General features: G+C 35.6%; 1 protein-coding gene across 1 annotated transcript in view; it reads left to right on the plus strand.

Moving 5' to 3' along the window:
* The window catches only part of pacrg (PARK2 co-regulated), a 134,090-nt gene that overhangs the window by 68,539 nt on the left and 39,811 nt on the right, over positions 1 to 25,740 (plus strand). The window contains exons 3-4 of the mRNA XM_051132701.1: positions 7,570 to 7,741; positions 11,816 to 11,965. Coding sequence (XP_050988658.1) covers positions 7,570 to 7,741; positions 11,816 to 11,965 — 322 coding nt within the window. The remainder of the gene's footprint in view (positions 1 to 7,569; positions 7,742 to 11,815; positions 11,966 to 25,740) is intronic.

Genomic DNA, 25,740 nt, shown 5'->3' on the forward strand with positions numbered 1-25,740 from the left:
TAATAACAGCTATTATTGTTGTTCTTGTCATTCTGCTTATATTTCATGAATGAGGCCCACCGTGTTCCATTAGGACTTTTGTCTTTCCTGTACATCAAATATATAGCATATGTGAACAGCAATTTCATGTGGCATCAATACTACGTAGATTTCGATTGACGCAGCCCTGCCTGTCACATGTGCCCCGTGTGTAAGCTGGTGATTTCATCACAGCCATCCCCAGAATGATTTCCTTTCAGAATGAGCCTGAAAATGTATACTCTCCGCTCCTCTATCTTACAGCGCCAGTCTGGGAAAGAGAGGATGTCAAGTTATTTTCCTCCCTCTGTAGTTCCCTGAAATGCAATGACATTTTTCACTTGCACAGGTCACACTCTCATAGCCAGGACATTGCTTTGAACATTCACCTCCTCTTGCACATGGAGGGCAAATTTCAAACCGTCATAATGTGTGTCAGTCTGACTGTCCAACTTGAAATTTGTTGAGAGCATGTCTGTATTGCATTTAGTACCATCTCACTCATCCCCTGTGGCACGGGGTACTCAGAAAGTCCTTTGAGTGTCCTTGAGTTTCTCCTGTCTACAGTGAGTGCCTCTTCCTCTTCTAGGTATGGTATAAAACCAAGTGGCCATTTTGGTCATTCATCTTCATGATGGACACCACGGGTTGGCCATTTCCCCCTACAGGTGTCTTTGTGCTCGGCACGCTGGGAGAAATGTGCTGCTGGCGCTCACATCAAGCCTTATGTCTCACCTCAATGCCAGAGCGTGTCTGGAGTGCCGACAGTTAGTTTCGGCTCTGCCTCATCCGTTCCACCGCAGCCATACAAGCTCAAACCGCACCTGCCTGTCTTTCTGCCCAATCTGTCAGGCATTAAGAGCTTTCAACAGCTCTGCTCATGGGCAGTTACAGTTTTAATGGCTTCCAAAAGGATCATAATTGCATCCATTCAACAGAAACTCTTTCAGCGAGACCAGCACTTTTCATGTTTCACTGACTCCCATATTTGCCTTTTTCCCTGCACCTGTAGTTTCAGTGCTCACTCATTTGCCGCTGAAATCTTTGCTGTCGTCATAGAGACCAATATGGGACGACCGTGGTCTCTGTCTCACTGATCACTTATGATCAGATTCACTCTCTTCAAATCCCACTTGACATTTCACTCATGTTTTTGAATAGACAGCAAATTAAATAATGTGTAAATAGTAAAGAATGGGCTTCGATTTTTGTAAAATGATGTGGGATTTACTTTGAAATAGGTCTTGATTCCTGGATTCAATTCGCGTACTCGATTTAAAAAAAAAAAAAAAATCCTCATTTTGCCCTTGTTGAGTAAACAAGGGGTATATAACTGCAGCTCGGAGATCTCCAAATGGGGGCGGGAACTCCAAAACAGGGTGGGTGCTCCAAAATAGGGTGTGGCTTCCTCCCTTTGACAGACAGGCACATGACACGCATGCACAATTTCCCCCCGATCCACTTCAGCGCAAACTCCGCCCCACAGCTAATTCTAAAGATTTCATTGGTTGTGTCAATCGCAGTGTTGATTACCTACACTATGCTACACAAATGCTAACCCCTAAACCTACCCCACACCTTACCCTAACCTTAACCAGTGAAACTGACTGCACGGCGGGATTGATGCTGAATAGCGTGACAGATAAACAGTTAATAAGATTGTGCGATATGAGATCGTCGGGCCGTTTTGTAACTCCCCAATCGGACCTCACTGGAAAATTTGACCTTTTTAGTTACATTCAGCATCACTACCCCCTCCTACCCTGCGAATTTCAAGAACTGGGACGTCCCCGTTGCTTAAAACAAAGCAATACAGTAAAACCTTTCCTCTGCGCTTCACTGGGACGACTCGTGGGAGATTCCCGTTTATATCATTAACCACTGGCCACGAGCTTTGGGGCTGTGCTCTCACTGAGCATATTAATTTATATAGCATAGTTTATTTTATTTGAGCACTACTACAAACTGTTTATTTTATAAAGTTTAGTTTTGAAATGTAAGTCAATAACAATAGGCTGAAGCCAGAGCCAATGGGGAAAGTCTTTGAAAGATGAGATCCCGCCCCATTTTGGAGGTTCTGCCCACTTTTGGAGTTCCCGCCCCATTTTGGAGATCTCCGGTCTGCAGTTTTATATACTTGGAGTAAATGGCAAAATACCGGAAGTGGCGCATTCCACGGACGAGAATCCGTGAAACGCTTTTGTAGAAGGTTTTCCAACGCTGCAAGATATATAAAAAAATAATAAAGCACAATGCTTTTGTGAATTCACAAATGCTATGATTCAGGTTAATAAATATGTTCAATGCGGGTGTAATACAGGTTACACACGTTTTCAGGCTCTGTCTCACGCTCTCACTCTGCCCATGTAAATCTCACGCCAAATTGGCAACCCTGCTTGCGATTTTAAAGAAAGTTTCAGCTTTTAAGTGTTGTGAGTTTTAATACTAAACGATAAATACCGTTTTGGCGCACTTAATGTGGCGTAAATTGTAAAATGTAGTGCTTCTGTTAACGCCAGAGCCATTGGAAAACAGAGCTGCGACAAGCTTTGATCTCGCCGGTGTCGCCGCCACGCGGTCACGTGATTCACGGAGCTCTCCAAACAAACCAACGTTGACAGTACATTTGAATGTGTTTAAGTAGGATGCATTGATTTTTACGTCGATAACATTTACAGTATAATTTGATTCTGGAGAGTGATGGAGAGGCAACCCTTACAAAATATTAAACATTTTTACTACAAATAAAACCAATAAAACATGGTTACTATAGTTAAACCATGCTAACCACAAATTAACTATGGTCTTGCTACACTAACCATAGTTTAACCATGGTATTTGTAGTAAAACTATAGTTATACAAATGGTAATCAATGCGCCAAAAAAACATGGTTACTACACTTTTACTATAATAAAACCATGGTTAGTTTTCGTTAGGGTTAATATAGTTTTCTTATATTTAACCCTCAGGTAGTGCTTGCTTATAATGTGATCATACAGCTTCACTATTTTTCAGTTAAATAAATGTTCTATATTTTAGTTCAATAATATTTATTTAATATTTTAAGTAACATTTATTACTAAATACTTTTTGTCCAATAATTATGGTCCATTAATGACTTAAAATACATATTATTTTATATTTTTGTTACTTATATTACAATTTGTGTAGTATTTAAGGTTAAATAGAGAAAAGGGTTTTAAATTCCAATGCAAAGAGGCAAATTAGAGTCATTTTGTGGTCGGAAAGAAAAAAATCATTTTCGTTTGTAATGCCATGGTTTACTCACTAGGTACCTGTATGGCTCTTTACTAAATATACATCTATCTAGAATATTGCAGGTCGTACCTGCTTACTTATTTTTAAGTTTTGCATTTAAATAAATATTTAGAAATGATGAAACACTATATTTTTAAATGTGAAATTTAAAAAGTTAATACCTTACATCCTTTTCTTAAATGATACTAGTGTAAGTACACAATGAATGCAAGCAAATATTGAATTTAAACCAAGTTTAAAATGGTGCTAAAAAGCATTCAGCTGCATTTTTATCCCCTTATATGTACAGTATATTTATATAAATAGATATGGAATCGAGATCGCCACCACCCTCCCCCCAACCCAACCTGCCACTCCAAAACAAAAAAAAAATGCTTAAAGGTTGGCAACCCTGGAGTAATATATGCACTTTAATTGTTTACATGTGTGAAGCTCCATCTCTGAATATTGAGTTCGCGTTTATTATAATGTTCATCTGGGAACGCAACGTCGCCATTTCATTAGATTTGTAAGGTAAACATTTTATAATTTCAAAATAAAAGCTCAAACCCTCACTCTGAGTTTACATGTGTTGATGCCCACATATTCAAGAAATACAGTGGCTGTTGCATTTCTGTCGTAAAGAAATAGCCAGATATTAAAGATTAAGTGAACATTTGAATTAAATGTTGTTTAGTCTATGTTAAACAAGGAGTAGATGGTATAGTTAAGTGTAAAAACAATCGTCAGGCTGTTGGTGCCCTCTGCAGTCATTTGTTATAATTCTTAATGTATATAATCTTTATTGTTTATAATACATTGTGTATTTTAACAGTTTATGTTCAATGAAGCCGTATGATTACTTGCCTTTGATACTTTATTTGAACTAATTACTGCCTAACTGCTATTGCTATTGATAAATTTGCTAGTAAATTTCACAAATAATTAAAAAAAAAAGAATAAAACTAAGGCTGAAATAATATTTTATTTACTTGCAATTCGGTCTCATTCATGCATGTCACAGACGCCGCATGTGTGACGTTCCTCATAATTCTTTGTTTTTGCACTGGTGACAAATCATTTGTCTTTCCTTTAACATCTCCGGCTGCTCTAAATCAATATGTTACACAAATAGTTTGACAGAAGTGAGAGCTATCAAAATTATTTTAAAGGACAAGCGCTCACACTCCAGGAGCGAGCGCAGTGCAGTATTTAAGTATTGTCTCTCTTTCTGTTCACGAGTGTGAATTTGAATTAAATTTGCCACACCCCACAGGATACTGGAATGGAAAATGAATGACAGGATGTGGAATTTATTGGATTAGTGAACACAGGCTGTGTGAATACTGTAAATGTTTTAATACATGTGGTGATATGAGAACACACTGCTTTTGTGTGTGTTGTAAAAACAGGCCTAAAGGGTTTTGTTAGGCATGATGCAGATACAAGACAGCCTTTAGTGCCTTATTGCTTTTATAAGACAGTTAGACCTACTACATAATAAGAAAACATACAGCATTTTATTAAAATGTTATTTTAGTAGGCAGATATATTAAGTATGTTCTACTGGGAAGATATAGTTCCTGACATAGCACACCATGGCTGGGTGAGGGAGAATAAGTGACACGAAATGTATTCTAATAGAAAATAATTTATTGGAAAATAATACACACAGAAAAAAACAACAAAACAAAACAAACATTACCAGTCAAAAGTTTTTGAACAGTGAGTGAACAGTGATTTCTGAAGGATCATGTGACTAGAGTAATGATGCTAAAAATTCAGAGCTTTTACATTTTAAAATATATTAAAATAAAGTTATTTTAAATAGTAAAAATATTTCAGAATGTTACTGTTTTTGCTGTACTTTGGATCAAATAAATGCAGGCTTGGTGAGCAGAAGAGACTTCTTTAAAAACATTAAAAATCTCACTGTTCAAAAGCTTTTGACTGGTAATGTATGTTTCATTAATTTAAAAAAAATTGAAATATGAAAAATATGAAATAAAGAAATAAAATGTTTGAATTAGTAAAGTACAATTTTGCTATTGTGGCTTAGGAATCTAGACATACACTACCATTTGATGTCAGTAAGATTTTTTAAATATATATATATTTTTTTTCCAGCAAGGATGTATAAAATTGACCAAAAGGGACACTAAAGACATTTTTACTGTTACATTTTCCCCCAAAAATATTTCTGTTGAATTTTATATTCTTAAGATAATAGTGCAAATCCCCAAAAATGTACAATTACATGGCTTCCAATAAATAAATAAATAAATAAATAAATAAATAAAAGTAACAGTACTGCTGTCAAATTCAGCTATGACATCACAGGAATAAATAATCTAAAATTGATATTAAAAAACCTTATAATAATATAATATAATAATATAATATATTTATTATAATTATATTTTACAGTTTTTTGATCAAATAAATGCAACAGGTAAGCATTAGAGACTTCTTCCATAAACATTACAATTTTACAGACTCCAAACTTTTAAATAGTAGTGTTTAATTGAATAATTTTGAATAATAATGAAATGGTGATTATAGTTAAGGTGCAACTTTGCATTTGTGGTTTAATAATCTACACATATTCTGCTGTGGTACGAAAAAAGAATTAAGTGGCACACACTGGACTCTTTTTCTCCCTGGGTGTGAGTTTTGTAAAGGTGGCACCATCACACTTGACTATAATGAGTGTATGTGTTGGCACTGAATTCACAATAACTAATAATAATATCCTTTCGGTTACCACATCAGATGTACAGTATGTGCGATCGTGTTCAACACAGCCTTATAAATGTCCTTGGAGATGTGCTCACACATTCATGGCAAAACCTTTGTTGACTTCTATTGACTTTATTCTGAGTTTATTATATGCTTCACACCCAAATCTTAAACCTATTTCCCACAGAAAACTTATTGCATGTTTTGCTTTTCATTAATACATTATTTAGTGAAGCCGTTTTTGTTGCCTGGTCCCCACAGTGCTTGTGTTTTAATATCCGTGTTGGAACATTTAGTCCTCACAATGTAGGCAAAACCTGACCCACCCACACATACACTCACAGTGTTCCAGTGATTAATGTTACAGGCAGAGATTGTGTCCCACAGACATCACCTCACTGATGCGAGACATCTGTCTGTGGTTAGCTGCATGTGTCTCCTCTTGCTTTTCATGTTCCGAATCCCCACTATGCCTCTGTGTGTGTGTGTGTGTATCATCTCTCTACCAGCACACTGCACATATTTGCTTTTGTACTCGGGTTTTGCTGTATGACTCACCAAGATGATCTTGACCAAGTCAGAAAAGGTCAAGGTTAGCCAGTAAATTGGCTCTAAGCAATCAGTGCTCTTGGTAGGCTCATGATGCCGTGTGTATGAGTTTGTGTGTTTGTGTGTGTGTTTGCACGCTTTTATCTCTGAGGAGTGGTTTGATGAGGTTCTGGCAACTTTCAAGCTCACAGCTCTTGGTGTCAGTGACGCTAAGACTACAAAGAACAGTTGTAGAAGGGTCATGTGACACACACACGCATTATAAAATCAACAAATAGCAGAACAACCTAATAAACAGCTACACAATGCATTGCAAATATATATTATATGTATATGTTCTTATTTCTTATATTATGTTCTTAATCTTTTTTTTTGTTTTGTTTTCCAACAATATGACAATTAATATACTTTTGAAAATAACATCTAATACAATAGACCAATACAATATACAATACATATTTAATACCACTCTAATAAAACAGAAAAAGCTAGTTTAGAACTTTTTCATATGTTTTTGCTGAAAAAAGATGACAAAATACTGATTTAAATAAACAGATTCAGTGTTTACTGACAGACTTGTGACAAACAGAAAGAAACAGACAATAGTGTGTGTGACTGTATGTCACATACTCAAGGACAGGAAACAGGCCTTGTCTATTCACGTCTGTTTCCATGCTCATAACCCATGCAAAACAGGTGTGAAGGTGTGATCCAACAGGAAGTCACATGTTTGAGTGTTCTAAAGCCCCTGAACAGCTGTACCCCCCCAGTCTCCCCTCCAGAATGTGTGGCGGCATGCTAAGGGGCACTAAAACAGGGGCGGCTCTTTATGCGGTTTGGAGCTCGTGAGTATTTGTTGAGGCTAAAATAAGCACAGACGCAAAGAGAGGTTATTTAAAAACACACAAACCCTTTGGCCTTCCACTCATTTGAAGCAGCGCCTACATTTCATAGTGACACATTTAGAATAACACTGACCCTGTATACGTGTGTGTTTTAAACAGGTGGAGATCGAAAAGCTGGACTACCATCACTACCTCCCCCTGTTCTTTGACGGACTGTGTGAGACAGTTCACCCCTACGAGTTCTTCGCTCGACAGGGCATCCATGACATGCTGGAGCATGGTGGCAGTAAGATCCTGCCTGTTATTCCACAGCTCATAATACCCATCAAGAGTGAGTGTCATTAAGTTCATTAATTACTGTCCAAAGTCACAAAGTCATTCAATGGTGCTCACTCTGTCCGTAGCATACACTTCATCTGAAAGCTTGGAGGAAGAATAGCAGAGAGCATTCCAAAGCATGCAACAGAGAAAATAAAAATGGCCTTAAATTAATAATAATATGGCATTAAAATAAGTGAGGCCTCCAAGAGGCTATTATCCAAAACTCTAAAGCAGTCACTTCATAAAGCTGGTTTATGGAAAGGTGGTAAGAAGCCAACCTTGAAATGCTGAAAATGCATATCACAGTTGGAGTTTGGCCAAAGGCATGTGAGGAGCTCAACAATTTTAATTAGAATCTAGTGTGATGAGAGTAATATTGGGCATCAATGCTTTATTTATTTATTTATTTACTTTTTGATCCTGCTTAGACACCAACACCTACCACGTTCAAGGCCACATCAGTGGTTCAACCGTAATGTTAAGAAACTACAGGAATAGTTTTTGTGTGCAAAGCAAACAAAAATATCGACTTAATTCAACAATTTCTTCTCTTCTGTGTCAGCCTTTGACACACAATCACAAGAGTGCCACGACGCATGCGAGCGGGCGTTCTGATGTAAAACGCCTGTCTCTCTTAGTTCATCATCTGTATATTCTGGTTTAAATAGGGTAAAAATTACAAGTCATACTTTCTGTCGAAATCTTCAGGCGTTTACGAAGACTTTTTTATGTACAGTGTGCGTCTTTGGCCCAATTGGCCCACATCGAGTAACTGGCAAAATACCGTAAGTAGTGCATTCCACAGACACGCCATTTTTGGTTGTAGTGGTTGTAGCATTTCTCTCGTAAAGAAATGCCAAATATTACAGTGAGGATTGTTTCCTGAACCCTGGGAGAGTAGCCTACAATGCTGGCTGTGCACAAAGGCTGTTTCTATAAATTGAGGCTATTCCAACTTTGCAAGGACAGTTTAATGCTTCTGATTCACAGCCTGTAAGTAAGTAAGTAAGTATTTTTGTTACTGAGTGAGACCCGGCGTCGGGGGGGGGGGGGGGTGACTTGAAGCCCCCCCTGCAATGATCTGAAAGACCAACCCCTTTACCCCAGGAATACAATTTAAAATGCGAAAAGCTAAATTGAATGTGAGGAGTATTGCTCTGATCTGATTTGTAGCACCTCAGATTCTATTTGACCCACTCCAACACCCCATTACATGCAGATTTTAACCATTACATGCAGACAATCACAGGTGTATTTAAACTCGATCAGCTCGTGATCTGCCTTTTGCCGCGTCTCAGGGTCAGAGCGGTTCTTTTGATTGACAGTGAATGCGGTAAACATTGTTTTTGAATGTGCTGTGAGTTTAGCGTGCCTTTGGGAACGCAACAGGCACCATTTACGCTTTGTTTTTACATTACTATAATTTTCAACATTTTAAATGTAAATGCAAATATTTACAGTATTTCACTAGATTGGTAATGAGATGCAATAGTAAACCTGTTTTCACTGAAGCTGGAGTTTTCCACCAAAATAAAAGCCCAACTGCAGTTTCTGCCAAAATAAAAGCTCATAGGTTTATCTTTTGCAAGCAAGGACTAAAATTAACAAACACACACACCAAAAAATACTGTACAGGTAGAGCAAGCTTGCTGTTTTTTTTTTTTTTTTGTTTTTGTTTTAAATAAAAATATAAATACTGGGGTGGGGTTTATATTAATGTATTTCTGAAGGGAACTGACTTCAAAGAATTTTTGAAGGCATTTTTCCCTCTTCACTGTTCACATCACTTTTGTTCCATAAGCGCCACCTGCTGTCAGAGAATGAAACTCAGCCTTTCTGCTGTTTCTGTTTTATTTTCCAAAGTTAAAGTCAGACCATTCTGATTTTGCTTTAATTGTTGAAATGATACAGTCAAATTTAAATAAAAAAACAGTTCATGCTACACTTTTTCATAGATTTCTTTTTTGTTTGCATTGCGATTAAAATGCAGTAGTTGTTTTCTAATTTCAAATGGCTTTTTTCATTAAATATGTTTAGTTGTTGTAGTGCAGCAACTGCAAAAACAGTTTCATGGCCTGGGAAAATAATATTTATGGCTGGTAACTTTTCTCAAGTCACCAGATGTTAGTTTTAGGCCCTGCTTGCAAGTGTAGAAATTAGGACAAATGTATTTTAATTTCCCTGCTGTAGAATAAGGTAAAATAATATAACTGTGAAATACTCATTTTCATTTATTTTACTATGCAATTGTTTTACAGTATATGGCTATTACTGTCACAGGAATAATAACATAAAATTATTATTACTATTATATTTTAATTTGTTTGGCTTCCAAATTCACAGGCTTTTTCTTTGTTTAGTTTGCACACTGAACCTGTGTTGGAGCTCTTAATTTTAAAAACCTCAAAGCGCACCGGATAGATGAGTTTAACTTTAAAATATACAGAATTTCCTACAAGGACCGAGGTCCACTCACCACAGTCTTACAAAATCCTGTGGAAAAACACTGACATTGTTTTTATTGTTTGTAATGCATTACATTTTTCAGTAAAACCATATGATTACTTGCATTTGATACATTATTTGAACAAATTATTATTGCCTCGTTGCTATTTTATATGTATTTTAAGTCACGTTAAAGGGCATTGCCAACTATCTGTTTTTTTATTACCACAAAAACAAATTGTTGTAATTATCTGATTATTCGATTAATCGTTGGAATAATCGACTGAATACTCGATTATCAAAATAATCCTTAGTGACAGTCCTACTTGTTAACAAGACGCAACGCATCCCAGTTCTACATCACAATGCCGGCTCCAGTGTCAGCATCACAATATGCATATGTCGTCATACTCTCGTGAATGGCGGCAAAATGGTATTACAGTACTTGAATGCACAATACATCTCACTGACAAAGTAAGCTTCTTTAATGCAGACATTTTACTTTTGGATACATTATAAAATCATGGATAGATAATGGAATGGATGAAGCTAATTGGAAAAAAACAACAAACAAAAAAAACCCTAACCTTACACAAACAGCAAAGGTCACACTGAAGAGAGTGAAAACGAGAAGGTCACTGCACTGATCAAATCAAAGCCCAGAATCAAAAATAAACAAGCTCCTATGGAATGATTAAATAAAACAATCTGTTTGAACAACATAGATACATGATAGATAGACAGATAGACAGATAGATAGATAGATAGATGAGAACACTTTCTTCCCTCTCTCACAGGAACGACTGCAGATATGTTTGTATCAGGAGTTAAACTAACGCAATTACTGAAGAGTCTAAATGTCGTGCTCCTGTGGTATTTAGAGAAGGAAAAGGTATGTGAGGTTGTTCATTTTTAGAGCCTAATATGAGGGAGGAATTAATGGTTCCTTTATTTAGAGAGATTTAGAAACAGATCTTCACTCCTCCAGACGCGTCACACACCATGAATTATTGAACGCTCCTTCGGTGCAAATGTCACACCGCTGGAAAACAGTTTGCCGTGTTTGTTTGGTAATTAGAATTTCATAGTGTGTTATATAGATATAAGAGAGCAGGAAGTAAATGGAGGTGATTGGTAAAGTACAGCACACAGCTGCCATTCAAACCACAACAGATGTGGAAATGATTTTAAATTTTGGATGAACTATCCCTTTGTTTTTTATATGAAGGTAAGTCCTAAATACTTTGTTTAGGCCAGCTTTAGCATTATGTTTATCATAACATTAATGATCTATAACAAATTCAAGTGAGATAATTCAAGAGATAACTGAATATATATTTAATGACTATAAAAGCTTATTTCTCAGTAGAAATCAAATCATATGGAAAAATGGATATTATATTATTTCTCTCAACCACACTGTCATTCTTTCCACTAACCACTGAACCACAGGATTATGGGATATCATGCAGGCTGCAGATGAAGGCTTTTTAGTAGAATTGAATTGATGCCTACCTCCCTGCATACTGAGCCTTGTAGATGGAGAAAAAGAAAGTGCAAATATAGCACCCTAATAAGGGTTGTGAAATGGCAAAAAAAATTCTTCTTGTTTTCTTGATCTTTCTGTGTTTGTCTACAGATGCTCTCAACACGAGGAGCAGGCAGGTCATCTGCACCACGCTGAAGGTTCTGCAGCACCTGGTTGTATCAGCAGAGATGGTTGGTGAGGCGCTGGTCCCGTACTACAGACAGATCCTCCCCATTCTGAACATTTTCAAGAACATGAACAGTAAGCAACTCGTGCATATCTGTAACTGCTTTAGACTTTATAAAAAGATTTTCAGCTTTTGAGATCACTTTTGTGAGATATGTACACTACCAGTCAAAAGTTTGAACAGTAAGATTTTTAAAGAAGTCTCTTCTGCTCACCAAGTCTGCATTTAATTGATCCAAAATACAGCAAAAGCAGTAATATTATGAAATAGTTTTATTAGAATATTAGAATGATTTCTGAGGGATCATGTGACTGGGGTAATCATGCTAAAAATCAGCTTTGAAATCACAGGACTAAATTACATTTTAAAATTTATTAAAATAGAAAATAGTTATTTTAAATAGTAAAAATATTTCAACATTTTACTGTTTTGCTGTACTTTGCATCAAATAAATTCAGGCTTGGTGAGCAGAGCAGACTAAAAATCATTACAAAGTTACTGTTCAAAAACATTTGACGGGTATTGTACTGTATATTTTTAATCAGCAAATCTCTCAAAGCTGTGTATAAAACACTCATAGGGCCCTGTGAAATCTTTTTTTTTTTCTTCCTCAATTTCCGTTATATTTTTTACATTTTAACTTTTCTTGATGCTGTTTTTTCCATGTAAATTTTTCCTAGACTCTGTTTTAATGGTTAAATTAAAAATATTAATCAAAATTGTCTTACACAATTTAACACCAATTTATTCAAAGTTTAATAAGAAATATATTTTGTAAGGTTTCATTTTTATCAAGTTCTGCATTTTCCATTAATTTTCTGAATTCAATTTTAATGTTTTTATAAAATTTTAATAATCAAAAGCATCTCAGAATAATTAATTGTTATTTTATTTATTTCCTTTTTAATACTGTGTATTTTTCTTGTATTTTGGTAAATAATTTCTCTAAAAAATATTCCTGTTATCATTATATTAAGTAATATATTTCTGTCACAGTTTCTTCAAGTTAAACCAAGCTTTTATTTTGATGGGTTGCTGTGAAAACCTTTAAGACGATAAATTTACTCAAATGAAACAGTAAAATACTCATTCATAAGAGACGTGCAGAACATGCAGGATTCATATTTAAATAATATTTTTGCAGCTTAATATTTACAGACACTGGTCAAGTTCACGTTTTGATTTAAGTGTGCTGACGTACTTTGGATTTATTCATCCCGAATTTGGCAAATTCCGTGACATTCTGCATTATACAGTGTATTCCATTTTTATGACTGCATTCCAAATTCCGTCCGTGTTTTCCGCATCACGGAAATCATAGGGCCCTACACGCATATTATGTTTCTCCAAGGGATGTTTTTATGCACAATATACAGAGGAATGCCTTGGAAAAGTGGCTTATTGTTTTTATAAAACAGCCATTTTTACTTTAACCTAAATATCAATTTTATATTATGTTTTTTAAGACTACATTCTTTGCTTTTTTTGCTGCTTGGTTTTAAAAACTTTTTTTGTATCTCTGATCCGGCCACATAGAAAAACACTGACAATTAACATTGATTTTGCATTGATCCCTGCGGCCCTTGTCTTGCTGGAGATCAGTGCTTGTCTTTCAGGATCCAAGCCTTCAGCTCTGATCTTTAAAGCTGGTCTCAGATCAGCAGGCATCGGCACTGCTCTGAGTCACTCTTATTGAACATTCTACATCATTACTGAGCATTTATTCCGACTTTGTACATGCCAATGCAAGAATCTACATCATCTGGCGCCTGAATTTCCATTGATTGTGCGGTTATATTTGTGTCTCTTTGTCATCTGATGTCTGTCATCCTTTTAAACACGGTCCCGGGGACTGATGTGAGCGTTCTATATTCATTGTGTCCTGGCGGCGGACCGGTTCATGCTTCCATTCACCGGCTTTGTCAGGCAGACTATAGGCCTGCCAGACATCTTCAGACGTGAGGACAAGCATTGTGGATCAATCACCTCATCACAGGCTTAACCAGCCGAAATGCTGCCACCTCACTCCTCTGATCAATATCCAATTTGAATCTTTTGTCTTCTTAATTCCGTTACATTATCTGCTAATGTTTTGTTTGAGCAAAAGAAGGAGCACTGGAGGAACAGCGAAAGCTTCTCTCATTAGCTCCAGGCTCCATGCTAATCTCCTCTGTGAATTAGCAGTAGGTAAAGTCTCTTAAGTGTTTAATGCCTGCCTTACAAGGACTGGTTAGATTGGTTTTCTTTGGCTGTAAGGCACTACCAGACATTGTGCATCTTGTGAATTTGAGAAATGAGCAGTTGTTATTTTTGTCTGTTGTTTTGTCTGCTGTTTTAAAAACAAACCTTTTAGTTCTGAGGCGCAGTTAAGTAGTCTGATTATATGAGAGAGAGATGTTTGGAGACTTGCGGTTAATTGAAGTTGGGCTAAAAATGATCCGCTTTTCTCCGCTGGATTCCTCTGGGGGGAGATGGTGGTTACGTATATATTTGGACGTGCTGAACTGGATCACTCTCAGAGTAAGTCACGGGCCTCTTTGTGTATGTGTGTGTGTGTATTTTCATGCCTTGTGGCAGTGTGGCCAGAGGGAAATTGTGTCTACGTAATGGTCTTTTGTTCCCCAGGATGCAGCTGTTGGCACTGTGATGTTGTGTGACTATGTGTGTGTGTTGTCCTCCTTTCTGTGCTTTTCAGATCTTGAATTTTGAAGGTCACATTTGTCCAGAATTTCTGTACGAATTAAAGGACAAGTCCACTTCCGGAACAACAATTTACAGATAATGTACTCACCCCTTTGTCATCCAAGATGTTCATGTCTTTCTTTCTTTAGTTGTAAAGAAATTGTGTTTTTTGAGGAAAACATTTCAGGATTTTTCTCCATATAATGGACTGCTATGGTGCCCCGAGTTTCAACTTCCAAAATGCAGTTTAAATGCGGCTTCAAACGATCCCAAATGCGGTTGTAAATGATCCCAGTCAAGGAAGAATGGTCTTATCTAGCAAAACGATCTGTTATTTTCATTAAAAATTATACAATTTAAATACTTTTTAATTTCAAACATTCATCTTGTCTTGCTCTCCCTGAACTCTGTGTATTCTGAGTCAAGACAGTTAGGGTATGTCAAAAAACTCCCTCATATTTTCTCCCTCAACTTCAAAAATAATTTCAAAATCATCCTACATTGCTGCAGAAGTTCTGACACAGTCTTTGCAAAGTTAACATGCAAAGAAGATCAAACACTTAACAAAATAGGTAAAACAGCAATATAGGACGAAGTTGAGGGAGAACAAGAGATGGGAGCTTTTCGACATACCCTAACTGTCATGAACTGGAAGAAAACAGAGGTCGGGAAGAGCAAAACAAGCTTTTGACTTAAAAAAGTATATAAATTGTATTATTTTTATGAAAATAACTGATCATTTCAGTGTGACATAAGGGAATTTATGAGGACATAAGGACATAAGGACAATTAAGGAAAAAAACAATAACAATATATAAATAGCATGAGAGAGATTCATCTTCGTTGTTAGACACGTATGGAATATGGAATTATAATTAACATAATTTTTCCCCCATGACTTGTTGGACAATTTCAAGACAAACTTTGCTGTCATCTGTTCAAAACTGCTGAAATTTGTACAATTTTAAGATGAGTGATATTTCTATCTCCCTTATTGCATTACTTAACAGTGTTTTTAAGATATTTTGAGATAAAAACAAATCTGTGGTTCTTTTATATGTGTTACACCATATGACCTTATATCACACTAAAGGACAGAAATAGTACACTGTAAAAAATTAAAAAAACACAATTTGTTGAGTCAGCTTAAAATAATTTGTTACCCTGCTGCCTTAAAATTTTAAGTTCAGTAAACTAAAATAAGTTTAGTCAACTTGAAATGTTAAGTTGTACTAAGTAACAACTTAGATATTTGTGTTTGCTAAACTTAACAGATGGGTAAGTAACCCAGCTGCCTTAAAATTTTAAGTTGATTCAACACGAATATCTAAGTTGTCACTTAGTATAATTTAACATTTCAAGTTGAATAAACTTTTTTCGAGTTGACTGAACTTAAAATTTTAAGGCAGCCAGGTTACAAATTATTTTAAGTTGACTAAACAAATTGTTTTTTACAGTGTAGTTATTGATATTGCTCTTTTTAATTTTGAAAATGTCAAAGGAGAAAGAAAGTTTACTTTTGATACAAACAATATCAACATGTTTTTTAAACAAGACAAAATCATTTTTTCGGTCTCTTAGTCAATCAGTATGTTACTGAAACTTTTCTAACCCCTCTGCTGCATGTGCAGCACATCTAAATATGATTGATATTCAAACTATATTCATTAAGATGTGAATTATTTTTTTAAGGCATTTTGATGATGTTTACTTTCTGCATCCTTCTCTTAGGATCTCCTCCCTTTTGGTGAATCCCTGTTAATTTTCAGTCTATATCTCTGTGTCCTCTCTCTTCCACTAATTTCTCTCCCTCAATTCTTTCTGTTTCAAAAACAAAGTACCACATTTTATACTTAGTTTCATCACACTTTATAACTCTGCAAAAACATCAGAAAATAGTTTATTTAATGTAATTATTGCATTTAAGAACAGAATGATAAAAAAAATATATATATTAATAAAAGGACTTAACAATTCTTATTTAATTATTTAAAATGCTTCTTAAAGAGACCTTGTCCTCTGGAGTGACATCTTTGTCCTCTGACCTTTGACATCTTTGACATCTTGACACCTACACTGTCACACCAGAGGACATTATCTGTCGCACCATATGACATTTCCGCCTTTTGTGTCAATTAATGACTTTGCTATTCGGAGCTAACCTGTCATTAGCGGTTAGCAAGACACATTAATATTTGAATATATTTGTTCAATAATATATTTGTTGTTATAATATTTGTTAAATATTTGAACAATTCTGAGACAAAAATTTACCAAGTGCACATGCCTTGGGCTTGACAAGGAGCTTCAGTAACACGACCATAAATGCGGTCCTTCAATTAATTACCTTTTTTTTCCGGAATTAGGCGATTTAAAATCAGGATATGGTGTCACACCAGAGGACATGGTTTTTAGGGACAAAATATATCAAGTTCCTACTCTTTCAGAAATATATGAATTATCCAGTATGCTTTTTTTTGAAAATTTGTAGATGCTTCACATTAAATTTAGGCTACATTTACACTAATGCATTTTTGTTTTAAAACACATTACTTTTACTGTGGTTTACACCTGTCGTTACACCCCCTTGAAAACGAAGACTTTCGAAAATGCTGCAGACCCTGTTTTAGTTTGAAAAGTGAGAAGTTGCGTTTCAGTGTAAACAGACCAAATAGAGACTTTTGAAAACGATGGCATGGCTGGCCACATTCGCTCTGCGTATCCTTGACGACAGCGTAAACAATCACATCAATGCTCATTTGTTGCGTCTCATTTTGGAGGCTCATTTAAGAAAAGTATCTTTTAAATTGCAAAGTAATAAAAGAAACTGCAGCATTTTTACACCCCAAGGAATAACAGTCAATTTTGTTGTGGTCACTTGTCTTAAATAAGACATCCTTGATGACGTATGCAGCCTGAATGGTCATGTGACATGCGTTTTTGGTTGTGTAGTGTAGACTGTAGAGATCATTTCTGAAACGCAGTGAAAACGCCAGTGTAGACCATTTTAAAATGAAAACGCACTAGTGTAAACTGGGCCTTAAAGTGTACGTTTTGTCAGCTTGTGTTCCCTAGCAGTCAAACAACTGATCTAGGCATTCAGAGCTACATAAACCTTGCAATTTTGGGTAGACTATTCCTTTAAAAATAAAATTAGTGGTAAATTTGTTCTGGGCAGAACTCCTTGACCCTGAAGTAGTCGTAAATTAACTATTTCTGTGTGGATTTTCCCAGTGTTATTGCTCTCTGTTTAAATCATTAAGAGTCTAGAAGTTTAACCTCTTCAGTCACTATGTGTAACTGATATCTTGCTGTATTTTTTTCACTTTCTATGGCTTTCAGAAGCTTTTGTGGTCACTTGAGCATCAGGTAAACTTGACGTAACTCCTGCAGCATTTTCGCTTATGTGTACACTTGTGTGAGTGCGTGTTTGTGTGCTGTTGTACTTGAAGCTACTGAATATGCTAGAACTGTAAATGCGGGCGAATCACAGATGCAGTTTACACGCTTCTGTTGTTTCCCGGCTGGGATGATTCCTGTTGTTAATCAAACACGGTGACGTCTCTTACGAGGGACAGATCTGCTCCATCATGCAGTAGATTACACACAGACATACACAGACACAACACAGTAACTTCATTTCCTGCCTGCTTGCCTCTGTCCAGTACACACTCCTTGAGGAGAACACACTCCCTGCTTAGCAGGACGCTTGTGACAAATGTGTGTGAACAAATGTCCCGCTAATGATGCTTAACGACCCCGAGCTGTTCTGCCGTTAGCCTCTGCTTCACTCCTGTTCCCTGCGTGCGTGTGCGTCTTTTTTTATTGGCCTGCATTATCTTTGTGCTGTTAGTCTGCTTTCTACATTAATCTGCACCAGACCTGCTGTGATACACTCCTTTTGGTCCTACGAATGTTCCTGCTGAGAATGCGACGAGTCTGATAAGCACAAACACACACTGATGCAACTCTGAGAGGTTTTTGTAACTATTTGTGTATGTGAAGTGGTAGTTTCAGAGGTGCAGGGGCCAGTGATATATTGTGTTGGTGGCGATCTGGTTATGTCCTTGTGTGTGCGTGGCAGCGGTGCTATTAGCCTCAGGTGTGTCTTATCACACATTGCCAGTGGTACTTTCTGTACCTCCACTTAGCGACCTCCTCCCATTGTGAGAATGGCTCTGGAGAGCAACAGGGGCTCAAGGCATTGTGGACCTTATATAATGCAAATACACATTTCATATGCATGTGGATTCACACGTTTATGAGTGATTAGTAGGCCTAGACAGAATCTCTGGACTTTGGGGGGATTTCAAATTGGATTTAAGCGTGGTCAATGTGTTAAATGAAATAGAGGGTGTAATACTTCTATTGGAAGCTATTAGTGTATTTAAATTAGCCAAAATATTTAATAAATGAACACAGAAGTCATAAGGGAATTATCAGTAATAGACAGGACCACGACTGTCGCTTACAATTACATGGCCTGGGGTTGAAATTTATATGGCTAGACCAGGGTTTTTTTAATGCCACAAATGATCCATTTGCGAGGGTACAATGGCGTTTAAGAGCCACGTAAAAAAAAAAATCTAGGATTACGTGATTAAAGTCGTAATATTTTGAGAATAAAGTCGAAATTACGAGAATAAAATCGGAATATTTTGAAAATAAAGTCGAAATTATGAGATTAAAGTCTAAATGTTTTAAGAATAAAGTCTAAATATTTTGAGATTGAGTCAAATTTATGAGAATTATTCTGAGAGTATATTCTAGCATATTGTGCATGCAGATGATCCAGCAAAAGTCTCAGCTTTCAAAATCTGTCAGTTTTAAAGTGAAATACAAACAATATGTCTTACAATAACGTGTTTTTCAACATCATTAAACACATTGGGGTGATTGGGTGTGTGAGCTGATGTTAAGGTAAAAAGTTGTTCCTGATCAGTGTGTTAATAAATATCATATTCTTAATATTAAGATGTTACTGTGAGTCCTTAAAACTGAGTCTTTCTCATCCCAGTAAGATGATGTGGCCGCTCGGATGCAACAACATTCAAATAAATTCTAATGGCCTGGCAACTTCTCCCCGTGCTCCCAGTCTGGGCCATTTGCATGCACAATATAGATTATAATCTCAAAATAATATAACTTTAATTTCTACAATTTAAATTCTCAAAACATTTTGACTTCATTCTCATAATTTCTAATTTTCGAAACATTTCAACTTTATTCTCTAAACATTTTGACTTTATTCTCATAATTTTCGACTTTATTCTCAAAATATTTTTACTTTATTCTCGTAATTCTCAAAATATTACAACTTCGAGAAGTCGCCTGCCTAACTTCTAAATCTCGTAATTTTATATATATTATTTTTTACATTTTTTAACGTGGCACTAAAATGTCGTTGTACGAGGGACCTCTTTCCTAAATTATAAAGGCCATAGATTTTCATGTATCAAGAGCCATTTGTACTGTGAAAAAAATAAATAAATAAATAAAACTGTTTAAGTATTCTCTGGAAGATATTTATATTCTGTTACACTAAGAGTAAATCTATGACTGTCAATTAAATATAAATATAGTTAACCAAAAAATGAAAATTCTGTCATTAATTACTCACACTCATGTCATTTCAAACCATAAGACCGTTCATCTTAAACACAAATTAAGATAACACATATTAAGAGCTTTCTGACCCTGCATAGACAGCAACAGAACTACCATGTTCAAGGCCCAAAAAGGTAGTAAGGACACTGATAAAATGGTCCATGTGACATCAGTGGTTAAACCTTAGTTTTATGAAGCTAAAACCAAAATAATGACTTTATTCAACAATTTATTCTCTTCCGTGTCAGTGTCCACTGTTTGTTCATGCTGACAAAGAGGATGACTTGCAATTTTTTGCCCAGCCTTACTTATTTGAACCAGAATATACAGATGATAAACTAAGAGAGATGGGTGTTCTACGTCAGAACGCCAGCTCCTGCATCAGCAGCACCACATGCACCACATGCATTCTTGTAGCTTCATAAAAATAAGGTTGAACCACTGATGTCTCATGGAATATTTTAACTTTATCCTCACCACCTTTTAGGGCCTTGAAGGTGGTAGTTGCATTGCTGTCTATGCAAGGTCAGAAAGCTCACAGATTTCATCAAAAATATCTGAATTTGTGTCCTGAAGATGAATGGGGGTCTTATGGGTTTGGAACGACATGAGGATGAGTAATTAATGACAGAATTTTCATTTTTGGGTGAACTATCGCTTTAAACAAATATTTGATTATTTTTTAAAATGTATATTTTATATATATAGACTTTGGTTGTCTCCCACAGCAGCTCAGTTGTATGTGTAGGCCTATACTTGTACACTAGAGAACATCTGCTCATATTGCTACCGTATCTAGTGCTAGTCCATGTTTTTGAGACTTCTTAATAAATTTCGGTTTATCGCTGCTGATACGAGACCCTCTTCTCTTGTAAAAAGTATATTCGTAAGAACACACGCGCACAAACACAATGCAGCGCAATATAAGTTTCATACTTCCCTCCCTATAGGCTCGTCATTCTCCTGTCTATGTCACATGTCTTCCTCTCATGGGGGATTTGAGCCAATCTGGCCTCCTGCAGGACTCTTACAGCAGTGATGAATTCATCATCTCAGCCACTGTTGCCCCTAGAGAGAAGAGAACAGCTCTGCCAAGCCCACCCTCATGCGTACAGCTCTCCCTGTGCCCGCCTGACCCGTCTCAGCATGCTTCATAGCCCTTAATGATGCTGCTTTAACACAGCCAGTCAATTTATATATTCTACTGTATATAAATTTTATTTATATATATGCATAGAAGCATACGGTGTGGATTTGCCCGCCGGCTGCCGCAGTCTTTATCGTCAGCAGGCTGGGGGCTCCCGAGTCAAATCTGAGACGGGCCCCTCGGGTTTCCTGCCGAGCAGCGGCTCCAATTTAAAGGTCAACTGATAACGGCTCAGACTCATGAATACCCTAAAACATCCTCCCACCTACCTCTCTCTTCATACACACACACACACACACATGGCCTCATGCACCTGTACTTCTGCATTTATTTCGCTCTCTCAATTTTTTTTAGTCTGGCCTCTCTGAATTTTAATTATGTTTCCTTTTATTATTTTTATTATTTCCTTATATTAGCTATCTTTTGTAAGATACTGTTCATGGAAGCCTACACAGAGAACATTTTATAGGAAAGGTTTACTGGAGGTCACACTAGAGGTCATGGAAACCTTCAGTGTCTGTTTTTGGCATACAGCTCTGGTAAATGTGTTTTTTTAAAAAGGTATACAATTTATCAATACCATAATTGGAGATTTTTAAATGTATTGTATTATTGTATTAAATGCAATATATTGTCTGAAATTAGATATTAAATTATATAAAATATAATTTAACATTTATATATCGAGATCATACATTAGATATTAAATAATGTTAAATCATGCATGTTTTCTGTTTTTACATTTAGATTACTGTCATCTAAAAGTTAACCTAACCTCATTTAAGGTAATCTTTAAAACAATAACGATTTAATAACGCTGTTAGATTTTTTTTTTCTTTATATTTTTATTTTTCACACTTTGCAGTATAATATTTTGAATATTTTTATTTAGACAAAATAATACACTGCCAGTCAAAAGATTTTTAATGTTTTTTAAAGATGACCTTTCTGCCTGCATTTATTTGATCCAAAATACAGCAAAAGCAGAAATATTGTGATTAAATATTTAAAATAAAAGCTTTCTATTTAAATATATTTTAAAATGTAATTTATTCCTGTGATCAAAACTATATTTTCTGCATCATTACTCCAGTCTTCAGTGTCACATGATCCTTCAGAAATCAATCCAACATGCTGATTTGCTGTTCAAGAAATTATTATTTTTATTATTATTATTATTATTATTATCAATATATAAAACAGTTGAGTACATTTTTTCAGGATTCTTTGATGAATAGAAAGATCTGTTATCTGTTCAAGAAACATGTATATTATTATTATTATTATTATTATTATTATTATGTTTTTGATCAGCAAATCAGAATATTAGAATGATTTCTGAAGGATCATGTGACTGGAGTAATGATGCTAAAAATTCAGCTTTGAAATCACAGGAATAAATTACATTTTAAAACATCAAAATAGAAAACAGTTATTTTAAATAGTAAAAATATTTCAAAATTTTACTGTTTTTGCTTGTGAGCAGAAGAGACGTCTTTAAAATTTTTTTTTTTAAAAATCTCTTACTTTAGACTGGTAGTGTATGTAATTTTATTATCACCCATAATATAAATGTAACGGCTGCATGCATTTTGGTTTTATTTTCCTTGTGCTTACTTTTTGTTTCGCCTGCCTTAGTTTTCCTTTGTTCTCATTTTACTGCAACTAGTTAGTTAAATTCAAAACGTGAGATGTGTTTGCAGACCCAACTAAAAATCTGTTTTTGGCGCTTTCTTACACACAAATTAGGAGTAGCTGAGCTGTTGTGACTTCAGTAAGTGATTGTGCACTAACTGTTTTCTCCAGGTTGACTTAAATTCATCTAGCCGACATTATTTTAGAAATATTTCAGTATTCTGGAAGTATCCTTGAGCGCTGAACTTAAGGACTCTCAGTTGTTCAATGATCTGAAAGGTATTATATCTGGATCAGGGCAATTAGTTACATGGCTGTGTGTGTGTGTACCTGGAATTCCCTATATGTTATGAAGACCAAATGTCCCCACAAGGATAGAAATACCAGTACATTTTGACCTTGTGAGGACATTTTTTATTTTTTGGTCCCCATGAGGGAAACAGCTTATAAATCATGCAAAATGAAGTGCTTCGAAAATCTAAAAATGCAGAAAGTTTCCTGTAAGAGGTGGGTTTAGGGTAAGGGGATGGAAAATACAGTTTGCACAGTTTCTGTGGAATGTCCCGATAATGATAGAAATACCAGTGTGTGTGTGTGTGTGTGTGTTCCTGCATAAGCATTCTCTGTATTAGACATTGAAACTCAGACTTAAATGCTGTGACCTTAAAAAAATGTCCGATGGGCTTTCTCTTGCTCTCTCTATTGATCTCTCCAGTCGTTAAGACTTGTGATCTGTGTGTGTATTAATCAGTCGAAACAGTGATCTGCCGTCATCTGTTGTGCTTTAATTTAATCTAAAGTTTTCGGCTGTCTTAATGCAACTCTTTTTGTGGCTCCTTTTGAGCTGGGCTTCCTGATTCAGAACACCAAAACTGCTGCTTATGCCTTCATTTGATCTCCTCACAGATAGAGTGTGTATACAATGTTCCATCTAAGGGGCACATACATATGAGCATGTGCTTCTGATGCTGCTTCCAAAATGTGGTGAAATAATTAGTGCTTTCATGAGCTAAATGAATGGGGTGTATTTTAGCTGGAGTCCATCGGCGTGTCCATTGATTTTCATCTTGGATCTGGGACTGTGAGAAATCTTGTTTGGAAACAGGCCTGATTAATTTGCAAGATAAAGAACAATACAAAGGCTTAAAGTTCAACATGACACATATGGAGGCCCATAGAGGCATGCACTACTAGAGAAAACATGGCCTCTGGTAAAATGATTTATTAATAACTATGTTTTATTATAATGTAATTTACTTGTATGTATTTTAAAAATGTTTGATTATTTATTCTTTTTTACATTTATTATTTATATTTAAATATATATTTAATTTTAAAACTTTCATACATTTTGTAATGCATATTTATAATTTATAATTCAGATAAAATGTATTCTAATTCACACACACACACACACATGCACAATAACAATAGAAAGTCTTCTCAGTGTTACAAAAACAAGCATGTGTATGTGTGTGAAAAATCAATCCGTGACTAAGGGAGTGATGGGAAGGTAGCAGTTTATGTACCTGCTGATGTGGACACAGTAAAAAATCTTCTGTGACCCAAGAGCAGCTAATCACACCATCACACTCTTACTGAGAAAGAGAGAAAGAGCACTGACACCTGACCAGACCTGCCTCCATATGTGGTGAGAAGAAAAACCATCTGTTCCAGAGGGCAAATGTTCCACACCTGAACCAGCTCAGAATGTGTGTGCGCATACACTCTTTAAATTTACACTACTGTTCGAAAGTTTGGGGTCGTTAAGATTTTTAATATTCTTTTCTGCTCACCATGGCTACATTTATTTGATCAAAATACAGAAAACAGTAATAGCGTGAAATTTAATAAATACTCAAATAAATCCCATTTTAAAATAAAATAACTGTTTTCTATTTTAATATAATTTAAAATGGGTTCTACTTTCAGCAGCCATCACTCCAGTTTCCAGGTTTACATGATCCTTCGGAAATCATTCTAATATGCTGATTTGGTGGGAAATTTCATATTATTTTAAGTGTTGAAAATAGTTGTGCTGCTTAATTTTTTGTGCATACTGTAATGGATTTTTCCAGGATTTTCCAAAATCTGATGAATAAAAAGTAAAAAAATATATATATATTTATTTGAAATACAAATATGGTATTGTGAAATTATTAGGTCTGTCAATTTAATGCATTAACTTAATTAATTAGTTCTAAAAAAAATTATGTGATTAAAATATTTTAATTGACTGTTGACAAATATGTTGCAGGCCAACAACTCCATAAATGCAGCTATGCCCTAAAATTTAAAATATTGGTGCTAAAACGCCCCTGTATGTGTTTTGTCTCATATATATATATATATATATATATATATATATATATATATATCACATGATACCATACAGCCAGCAAGAGCAATATGACACAGGTGCTGATTTTGTCCTGATCTATCACGAGCTTAAATATGATTTTATACAACAGTTCAGTAAATAAGAAGTTGATATTGTGTTATATTTTAAACACAGTGTTATGTGTTTTTGCTCAATTTTGCTGAGAACATATTACCTTTGAAGCCATATAGCAGAATTGTTGTGGTGTTTAGCTTCTGAATGAATCCACGTTTTGAACGAACCATGTGAATCAATGATTCAAAGGCCCATTCATAAAGAGACCCATTTACTGAATTGCTGAATGAATCAGCCGTTTGAACGAATTGAAACGAATGAGTGAATGACTCATAAAGACAGCCACCTGCTGGTAGATTTAGTTTTTTTATTTAGAGTACAAT

This window comes from Labeo rohita, chromosome 17 (assembly GCF_022985175.1).
Source record: "Labeo rohita strain BAU-BD-2019 chromosome 17, IGBB_LRoh.1.0, whole genome shotgun sequence".
Classification (NCBI taxonomy): domain Eukaryota; kingdom Metazoa; phylum Chordata; class Actinopteri; order Cypriniformes; family Cyprinidae; genus Labeo; species Labeo rohita.